Genomic DNA, 11,227 nt, shown 5'->3' on the forward strand with positions numbered 1-11,227 from the left:
TCTCTGGCATCGACTGGGAGAAATTTTTGCCCACGCCTCCATGCAGAATTCTTTCAGCTGTGCGATGTTTGAGGGGTTTCTTGCATGCACAGCTCGTTTCAAACCCCCCCCACAACATCTCGATGGGATTTAGATCCGAGCTTTGACTTGGCCATTCCAGAACCCTCCATTTCTTTCTTTTCAACCATTCCTTGGTGGATTTACTGGTATGTTCAGGGTCATTGTCATGTTGCAAGGTCCACCTTCGGTTGAGCTTTAACTTTCCGACAGATGGCCTCACATTATCCTCAAGCTCCCTTTGGTACAATGAAGAATTCATAGTAGATTCTATGATGGTGAGCTGCCCAGGCCCTGATGCAGCAAAGCTGCCCCAAACCATAATATTTCCACCACCATGCTTTACAGTTGGTATCAGGTTCTTGTGGTCAAATGCTGTCTTTGGTTTTCACCAAACATGTCTTCTGGTACTGTGGCCAAATAGCTCTACCTTTGACTCATCTGTCCAGAGCACATTGTTCCAGAAGTGCTGGTCTTTGCCTCGGTGTTCATTGGCAAACTTGTCTTGCCCTGATGTTCTTTCTGGACAGCAAAGGTTTCCTCCTGGCACACCTCCCATGTAGATCAAATTTGTGCAGCCTCTTTCTAATGGTAGACTCGTGCACTTTGACATCAACAGTGGCAAGAGCTACCTGTCGGTCCCGTGATGACATTCTGGGGGTTCTTAGAGACTTCTTTCAGCATCTTGGGGTCTGCTCTCGGGCTGAACTTGCTGGGGCGGCCTGGCCTGAACAAGTTGGCAGTTGTTTGGAATCTTCTCCACTTGTAGATGATCTTCTGGACTGTCGAATGATTGATTTCAAATTGTTTGGAGATCTTTTTAAATCCCTTCCCAGACTCGTAGGCATCTATAACCTTCTTTCTGAAGGCCTCAGAGAGCTCTTTTGATCTAGGCATGGGGACGATGCACTTCAACAAAGAGCAAACCAAACTAAATGTCTGCGGTTTAAATAAGACAGGTTCCTCCAAGAGCCTCTCTAATGATGTTCTAATCATTTGCACCTGAGCTGGTGCCCCTGATTCTAATTTTAGGTATTTGAAGTAGTGATAAATGTAGGGGTGTACTTACTTTTTCCACATGCGAAATTTGCATTCATGTTTATTTAAATTATACAATGGACTACAAAATGTAAATAATATATATATAACCACCTTTAGAGGCCATTTTTCCCTGCAAGGCGGGGGTTGGCCTTTTTCGGGGACCGTGGTTGTTGTTGTTTTTTGGTCCACTTTTTGAAGCAATGTTTTACGGCCGGATGCCCTTCCTGACGCCAACCCTTTTCGCCGCCTTTAACGACAAACAGGGAATTACCAGTGAACTGGTACTCAATTAGCCGACCTCGGAAGGATGACAGGCTGAGTCAACCCCCCTGGCGTTAATTCAGCGATCGACCGGGATTCGAACCCAGGATCCTAGGATCATAAGCCGGCACCCTAGCCACTAGCCCAACACCAGGGTTCCTGGGTGGGTGACATAGGTGGTAGGGTGACATAGTTCCGAACCCGAAGGATCGGTAACCGACACAATTTCGGTCTTCGAGGCCGGCCGATAGGCACAGTGTGACCAGAAGGGACGAGGTTCTCCTGACCACGTGGCCCTCGACTTGGTGGGGTTTGTCCGCACAATGTGGGCGCATCAGGATGAACTTTAGCCGGGGAGCGTTTGGGCGCCCCGGTCTGATACTGCCGCCCATGCGCAGAACAACTTGTGAGTGCACGTGGGTCCCGGCGGTCCCACTGGCCTAGCGCTACCATGTTTAGACAGCGAGATCCGTCCCCGGGCACCGGCACCGACACCTACTCCCGGAAGTTGAGAGAATAGCGGCGCCAGGCACGGTAGGACACCCGCGGAGCCCCGGCGGACCAGGGACGCGCGAGCCTACGCGTTAGCGTGCTACGGCGGAATCAACGGCTCCGGCCACGGCCAGGCCGATACTCGGCCCGGTCGCACCGGAAATGAACTGGTTCGACGCCCGCGCTGGAGAGGTCGCGGGCGACTGAGATGTATTAACAAACTAATTAATTAATTTGACACGTCCGATTTCTAGTGTTTGGAAATTTGGAAGAGCTTGACCCTAGCCTTTCCCTTGCGAGGGCAAGGAGGAACTTAACACTTGACACTTAAGCTTAGTTTGAAGTACACCCTGACCGGCGCTCACGGTGGGACGGCAAGGCAACCGGAAGGGACGAGGTTCTCCTGACCACGTGGCCCTCGATCTGGGAAGCGAGAGGCGTTCCATTAGTGGACGCGCCCCTCACGCCCGACTTTTGGGCGGCCCCGGCAGGCCGTTTGTTTTGACGTTCCGTGACAGGCCCCGCACCCCCACCTCCGGGCCGACCGGGCGACCGGAATGAATCCCGGTGTCCCGATCCGAACCTTCAGAGCGGGCCGGCTGGGGAGTGACTGGCACCCCGTACCTGCACTTTCCGTCCCTGCGGTCCCAAATACCGGAACCACCCGAATACCACTTTATTCGACAAAATGAGGTGCGGCCTACAGCCTTAGAAAACCAACCCTATAGAAGTCAATACCTCCAACGACACAGGCGCGCATTCGTGCCGCGTGACGTGGTGACGTCATCGCGCTTTCACCTTAAAAGGCTTATTTGATATAAGTTAATATTTTGATATAAGCCTTAGAAAACCAACCCTATAGAAGTCAATACCTCCAACGACACAGGCGCGCATTCGTGCCGCGTGACGTGGTGACGTCATCGCGCTTTCACCTACATCGCGCACCTACATCGCGCATCACGGACTACAAAATGTAAATGTTTCATGATATTTGTTATATTATATCACCTTTATCTATCAATATTGTTGAAATGAAGATCAAATAGCTGTATGTTGAAATATGTTGAAAAAGTCAAAACTTTACATGCGATGTATTTACTTTTTCACGTGACTATGTATCAACGTCTGCACCGTCTATCAAAATGTTGTTAAGCTGGAGGACACAAGCAATGTGCGAAAGCAATGTGTGTTGGGGAAGTGAGGAAGGGTGGGGGGGGGGGGTGGGGGGGGGGAGGGGATTGAAATGAGCATCAAATGTGAGTCAAGAATGGTGTGTGACACAAAGGCAAAGAATAACTTGTGTAGTACTCACAACTTTCCTGCCACACTTTGTCTTCAACATCCAAGTCAAGCTGCTTGAGGTTCACGTATATCGCTTCACTTTCCGCTTCACACTCTTTCTCCAGTTTGCTGTCCTCCAAGCCCGTGGTTTCCTTCGTCCTGTCTTCTTTTGCATCCTTTGGTTTCGCCACAACAGTCTCCAGTTTTTGCACTTCCTCAACCCCCTGTACTGCTGTGTGCAGAACCTCGCTTTCATTGTCTTGCTTCCTCAATGCCTCCTCCACCTTGTTGCCAGTTTCTTTTGTGTGATGCCCATTCTTCCCACAGCGTAGATCCCAAGATTGTTTTGCTGAAGGTGAAAGTCGATCTCCCCTCTGCAGCATTCCAATTCGCTCCTCAGCTGGCTTCAGTGTCTTCTTTTCATCTTCTACAGGCTTGGGCACCTGTGGAAAAGAATACATCTCAATATAGATGTTTGCGGTATGATTTGACATTCACGGCATAAAACCAACAAGGTTTATGGGAGTACCAACGCTTGTGGGGGGAAATAAGGCAATTCAAATGAGCAGCTATTAAAATCCCATTTAGAGATGTGGGAAAGCAATGTAAGGTGTTAGTGGGCCGTCGCCAAACACTCGTTATTTGAATGAATTGCAAAAAGCTGCGTTGGTCAACTCAATAAAACACCCTTAACATACAATAAGTCCAAACCAGACTACATGGTAGAGGCAATATAGATAAACGAGACAAAAACTCAAACACAAAAAGCATTAATGCTTCAAAATACAACTTGACACCAATATGTAGCGAGCCAACCTTGCAATTCATATTTCGATCAATTTCATTCCATTAAAGCCCAATTTTAATACCTTACGTCATGACATCAGCAGAGCAATTCACTTGTACAAACTTGTACTTTAATTTGAGGTTGTCAAAAATTACACAAGTGTAAAAAATCTCAAATTGTCAAAACAGTAAAGTATTACAATATCAAAGCAAGTGTTTTATACACATTCTTCATCACTGCTAATAAAGTGCAATTTGTCATCAAACATCCTTTTCATTTTGCGCAACAGATGTAAAGAGCACCATTACTGCCATGATGTTGATTGGGTGAAGGAAGGGAATGTGGTAGGGCGTTGTGAGGGAGGTGGGATTTTTGCTACTTGTGGAAGCATTCAAAGAAGAGTGAGCACACGCGGTCAGTCACAAGTAGATTTGAGAATAAACTTTCAATTGAGATGCTAAAAGTTCAAAACTAGGGAAACACAGATGCTAATTTTAGTCAAGTGTCTGGGCAATGCTGGAGTAGCTCAGTGGTCAAGTGGGCAAATCTTCATCAATTGCTCATTTCACAGGTGTGGAATGGATCCATCTACATTTGGATGTGAACAGTAAATATCCTACTGTATTCAAAATAAGCATATCACCTTTGAGCAACACATTCAAGCATGGCCAACACAGTTCTACTCGAACGGAACTCAGTTGAGAGCATACCTCTGCCAGGCTGAACAGTTTACGTTTTATATCCCACCGATAGGTCGGATCTGGATTCGGACCTGAACCAAAAGCTAATCAGTTACTTCTCGTCACCGACCCAACTCATCCAACAAGACTTGTCACAAGTCATCCATAACTTTTTGAAATATGATATATACCGTTTTTAGCCATATCACTCAATGGTGAAGAATCACTTTTTTAAATTCTCAGATCCGGAACCGGATCTTCACCAAAATCTAATCATCTCGTCCGTGTCACACATCCAAACTTTCCACCAAATTTCGTCAGAATCCGTCCACAACTTTTTGAGATATCCTGTTTACAAACAAACAAAAAAACAACCAAGGGTAAAAAAACATAACCTCCATCCACCTTTGGTGGTGAAAGTAAAAATGTTTTTGTTATTTTTAAACACGTGGTAGTTTCCAAGTGCCAATTTGTAACCAAAACATTCATACATTGAAAGAACACAATATACTGGCATGTGAAAAAGTTATTGCAATACATGTAATTGAAAATGCTAATCCCAGTGAACCAGCATACCGGTAATACCGTGCACCTCGACGAATAAGCCTGATCTATAGACGGGTGTGCAAAATATATATATTAGTGCTGGCGATAATCACGATTGGGCAATAATCGTGCTTTAGATTTACTATCACAATGACGATAATGCAAGTTCATTATCACGATAGGTGCTGCGCATGCGCAGTCCGTAGAACGCACCTGGAACCCGGATATTGACGGCGTATTGACTGCTTTGAGCAGTTAGTGTGTTTACTTTCTATCAAAAAAATACACCTGTATTAAATTCACCTATATAAAAAAGCAGATGATACAATATGAACTGTACATCCTCTAAGATGTAATTTAAATGGTATATCATTAAACAATAAACATTAAAACAAACGACCAATTAATGAATGCGCTGAAAGCGCTGTCGGTGTCGAAATCGCCCATCCGTTTGAGTTTGCTTCGTCTGTGCACAAAGTTGAGCACTAAAGGTGACATCTTGTTACAGATCGAGAATGTAAGCGTACTTGTTGTGTGGAGTTTGGGCACCAAGGACAAGGATAAGCAGGTAATCTCGTTCTTCTCTCCTTTCACCGTTCTCATTGGACCGAACTGAGTGGGAAACATGGTGATGTGTGTTTCATTTATTTATTACATTTTTGGCACACCATGGGATTGCTTGGCATTAATTATTCGCGAAGTTCAACATCAAAGTTGTTGCTTTTTAACAGCCACTTTTATCCCACCTTGTGGGGTCGGACAGGGGAAGCATGGCCCAAGTCATTCACGAACTGGCTGGCCAGGCCTGACATTCGCCGAGTTAGTTCGCCTAGCCATGGTGCCACCATACTCACCTACTCTTTGCAAAGGACACTATGGGATCTTTAACATCCACCTAACCATGCTGGCAGACGGGACCCACAGTTTAACATCCATCCGAAGGATGGCACACACATTGATGAATCACCCTGCCTGTGAAACACCAAACTGACAGTTTATAGCTGGAGCAGGATTCAAACCCAGGCTAGACAGCTTAGAGGTGAGTGTGCATAGCTCTAGGCCATCCTGTCAGCCCGCAAACTTCATCATCAAAGGCGAAATTTTTAATGCATTAAGAATGAAGCTAGTCAAATATGACTTTCTTCACAAGTGGTGTGTTCTGTTAGGAAGCAGCTTGATTGGTGTGTTCCATTAGCAAGAAGCTTGCTATCGCTTGCCAAGCCAGACGTTCCGTATCAATCGCTTTGCAAACTGCTCTTCCAGTCACTCGGCAAAGGAGCAAAGCAATTTCGTCCAGGTAAAATGAGGTTTGACTTTAAATTGCAACAATTATGAAATAAAGAGTACGAACACAGGTAACGCTATAGCTATTCTTTATGTGCATTGTTATTGTATGCTACGTGGTTCTCAAGGCACTAATTACATCATTAGCCCCCATTGGACTTAGTCCGAAACGGGGTCTTGTATATTTGACCTTGTACAGCTGTGCGTCTGCAACCATTTCTCGGAGATGTATGTACCGATTTTGTTAAAAACTTGACAGAAAGACAATATATGAGTAATGAGTATACATATGCAGATTTTGTTTTGTCATCCAACCAAAGATGGCCGACTCACAGCCTGAAACTCCGCACAGCAAAATTACTAAAACCACAGTAGGGGCTATGACATTTTACGTATTTTTCTATTCGTTTTCCCTGTCGCGTTCCTTGTCGCGGTCCCAGCAATTAAAATCCTCCAAGGAAACAGATTGCCGAAAGAGCTTTAACTCCGAGGCGTTCAGTCAAAAATATACGCGTGGGGGGTGGGGCGGGGGGGGGGGGGTGGGGAGGAGGCAAGTGGGGGAAAAGCCGTAAGCGCTTACCTTCACAGATCCCACCAGCAGTCCTCAAACCTGCAATAATTAATTCAACTGACAGACCTGAATACAGACAAGGGATAAAATAACTGAAAATGAATGTGTTATTTGTGGCACTTAGCTCAAATCGTCTGGTGTATCTCGTCAGGAATCGTCAAAGATCGTCTGAGGCCTTGGCGGGTCCGCTCACACCACGCTCCATGCACGAAGCAAACGGCCTTGGCGTGCAGCTCACTACTCCAGCCGTGATTGCCCTCACGATCTCTACATGGAAACCGCAGCTCTCCGTCCACAGTTCCGCCTCCTCACGACCACTAGCAAGATTTCAGAACACGACCGTTCGCGATGAAGCTTCCTTGCGCAAGAGCAATAGCGACTGTTCACCACCAGATCCCAAAACGAGAAGAACCAAAAGGACGTCGATGCTGAGAGATAAAATGTCGATGCTGAGAGAGAGAGAGCTTTTCGGCGACCGTTCACCAACAAAGTCCGGACCCAAGAGAGAAAATGCCCACCGTTCCAACCATTTTGTACTTGAGGCTCTGACGTCATCCCACGATGTCTCAGTCTCCGCTCCTATCAGCGAGTCCCATCTTACCAGTCCTTGTGTCAATGAAATCCCGGACCAATCACTGCTCGTCGAGGCATGGTCTCATGAACCTGCCTGTGCTTGTGTGCTCACCAAGTCGGTGTTATCAGCAATAGTGATTGATGCCTGGTTTCCAGTTGGTTTTTAATTAGTGTAGTTAATGGCCGATTTCTTACGAGGTGTCTGTAGTGCGGTCATAAGGAACACAGGAAAAGTTTACAGAGGCAATTACATACAGGGGATTAATTTACCCATAAACCCTTGCTAATTAACAAACCCCACCCCTCACATGGGGACGAAGGTGCAACCTCTTCCACGACATCCAATCTACAAAAATTTCCTACTTATGATACATCGAGGCTTCTTCTTCCTCACGACAGTCGGAGCACAACAATCTATACAAGGTAATCATTGTCTACCCCCTACAAACATAGTACGCTAGTACTCTATGTAGGGATGGCACGAGAAAATTATATATATATATTATATATATATATTGTTGCGGATATGAGGACTGTATTTTTTTATTGTGTGCTTTATTATTATTATTGTTTATTCTGCGCCTCCTGCCTCCAGTGTTGTGTAAAAGTAAAAAGGGCGTCCCGGTAGTTATTCCATGAAACACCACATTGCAGGACCCGATAAAACCCTTGTTCAGCAGTTTATATCCTTATTATGTGTTTTAGGGTAAGGTCTTGTCGTCCATTAACATGACACTCCATTGCACCGAGTAAAAGAGATAGATTCCCTTCATTCCCATTCCCAAAAACCTCCATTTCCCCTTTCGTAATGGCCAAGCCTCTATTTGGCAATTACATCCCCTCCAAAGCCGCCATTGACCACGAGGCAGGGTTGGGGAAGAAAGGCGGGTCTCCACCTCGTCATAGAGGGGAGGAGTAAGTCGGCCCCGCTCATCCAACCCAGAACGAGGGGTTTGGCTTGAGAGGGCGGAGAGAGAATGCTTGGGGGAGGTTCGCAAAGGGTGAAGGGCGGGGCCTATATAACCCGCCGCGGGACGCTCCCCATGCAGACAAGCAGATGAGTCCAAGAGATGAGCTGAAAAGGCTGAGCTGAGCTGCGTGGTGAGGTGGACAGGAAAGAGCTGGGTCGTCAGAGCAGGGCTGAGTCGTGAGGTCCAAAAGCAGATCATCCAGGGAAGCACAAAGCCTGCTATTCGTCACCTTGCTCGCCAGCAGCAGCGTCTACAGCAGCAACAAGACTCGACAGCCGTTTGGGGCCTGGACGGCAGTTTGGAGCAGGGCCGCGAAGGGACGGCGGCTGCCGAACGCGCCGATTCGTGCTGCCGAACAAATTGGACTTTCCTCTCCTTCCAGCCAATTCCTATCATCATTCCCCGTGTGAGTCGTCTTTGTTTGTTCTGTCCTGGATAGGTAATTAAGTCTGTATAAGCTAGTATTTTCCCTGTGTCTCTAAAAGCTTCTGTATATTATTTTCTTATCTTTCCTTCTCCTTGGTTATTTTGAGCCTGTAAATAGTAAATAAATTTAGTAGTATTTTCAACCCTTTTCTCGTCTTCTTCTTCCTCTTTGCATTCGTCGTCTTAGTCTTTTCCCCATTGAATATCTGTGGCGCGATACGGCCAACGTTTGGGTGAATCGGGTTTAGTCGGGGAACAACTGTTCGGTCGCGGAGCCTTCGCTCGGCAAACAACATCCTTAACCGCGTACCGTAACAATATATATATATATATATATCTCTATATATAAAGGAGGAGTGTCTGTGTGTGTGTGTGTGTGTGTGTGTGTGTGTGTGTGTGTGTGTGTGTGTGTGTGTGTCTGTCTGTCTGGATGTCCGCTTATAACTCAATAACTACACATCGGAGAAAAGTTTTAGACACAGATTCGGAATCAGCATAAAATCCCGGTGGTTTTAGGCTACGTTTTATTTTAATATCAATGGTTTAAAAAAACCGCGCCAGCTGCAATTCCATGGTGTAGTTTGTGGCGGCGCTAGACGTTCGGGGTGTATTGCAATGGTTTGTCGGGTTTGGCTGTGGGTCCAGAATAGCTCCCATTTCCTTATGTTCTTCCACTTTTATTTTGATTCTTCTGTTACAACGCCTTCCTTATCTACCTTATATCCCCCCGACGAGGCCTCTACATAATTTCATGCGGCAGAATTTCGTGCATTTTGAGTGAAAGAAGTGAGACGAAGTGTAGGAGGAAGAAGAGGCGCGGTCACTGTGGACTGTGGAGGCCTTGATCGTGAGTGGAAATGGCGGGAATTGCGTTTGTAACGCAAAGTAAAGGATCTGCATTCATTTCTGAACTTTAATTGGTGGATTGTTATACATCTGCATTATTTTTCATTAAAAAAACTTTATGTTGAACTTGAAGGCTCCAAGCACGGACTATATATATAGCCCTCATTGAGGTAAAAATTAAAGTAAAAATCCTGCTATCGCTTGCCAAGCTATCCGTTCCTCCCCCCTCCCCTCCCCTCTCCTCCTCCCCCCTCTTCTCCCCTCTCCTCCTCCCCCCTCTTCTCCCCTCTCCTCCTCCCCCTCCCTCTTCTCCCCTCCCCCCCTCTTCTCCCCCCCTCCCTCCTCCCCTCCGCCCCTCTTCTCCCCCCCCTCCCTCCTCTTCTCCCCCCCCCTCCCTCCTCTTCTCCCCTCCCTCTCCTCCCCTCCCCACCATCTCCTCCCCCCCCCCGTTCCCCTCCCCTCCCCTTCCTCCTCCCCTCCCTTCCCCCGCCCGGCAATGCCGGGTACTTCCCATGGCCAGCTGGCTGTACGTGGGCTGCTCGAGGGTTGGAAAACCAAGCAATCTTTATGTCTTGGCACCAAGTAAGAAAACCAGAAATGTTGTATACCAAGAGGTTTTGAGAAATTGAAAATTGACAAAACGTCATGTAGGAAATGTACTGTGATATTGCTCTAAAATATACATGGTCTTTTCATCATATATTTGTATTATTCTTATTCAACCCGGGCGAAGCCCCCCCTTCCCCCCTCCCCTCCCCGCTCTCCCTCTCCTCCCCCCCTCCCCTCCCCCCCTCCCCCTCCCCTCCCCCTCCACTCCCCCCTCCCCCTCCACTCCCCCCTCCCCTCCCCCTTCACTCCCCCCTCCCCTCCCCCTTCACTCCCCCCTCCCCTCCCCCCTTCACTCCCCCCTCCCCTCCCCCTTCACTCCCCCCTCCACATATATATATACACACACATATATACACACACATATATATACACATATATATACACATATATTAAAATATATATATATATACAGTGGAACCTTGACTTACGAGTGCCCCAACTTACGAGTTTTTCGAGATACGAGCCGTCGCTCGGGCGGTTTATTGCTTTGAGATGCGAGCCAAGATCTGAGTTACGAGCTTTCGCCACCCGGTCACGTGGTTATCTTGCCGTGCAAGTACAGTATCTCTGTCGTATAGCGCTGCATTTTTGTTTTCGCATGTTGGTTATTTTGAGTTTACGCCACCAGGTGGGTTCTGGTCACGTGGTTATCTTGCCGTGCAAGTACAGTATCTCTGTCGTATAGCGCTGCATTTTTGTTTTCGCATGTTGGTTATTTTGAGTTTACGCCACCAGGTGGGTTCTGGTCACGTGGTTATCTTGCCGTGCAAGTACAGTATCTCTGTCGTATAGCGCTGCATTT

At 46.9% G+C, this 11,227-nt stretch overlaps 1 protein-coding gene across 1 annotated transcript in view; it reads right to left on the reverse strand.

Annotated features, from left to right (window-relative positions):
- The window catches only part of LOC137432687 (SH2 domain-containing protein 4B), a 145,956-nt gene that overhangs the window by 51,817 nt on the left and 82,912 nt on the right, over window positions 1–11,227 (reverse strand). The window contains exon 5 of the mRNA XM_068124797.2: window positions 3,164–3,575. Coding sequence (XP_067980898.2) covers window positions 3,164–3,575 — 412 coding nt within the window. The remainder of the gene's footprint in view (window positions 1–3,163; window positions 3,576–11,227) is intronic.

This window comes from Myxine glutinosa, chromosome 8 (assembly GCF_964187855.1).
Source record: "Myxine glutinosa chromosome 8, kmMyxGlut1.1, whole genome shotgun sequence".
Classification (NCBI taxonomy): Eukaryota; Metazoa; Chordata; class Myxini; order Myxiniformes; family Myxinidae; genus Myxine; species Myxine glutinosa.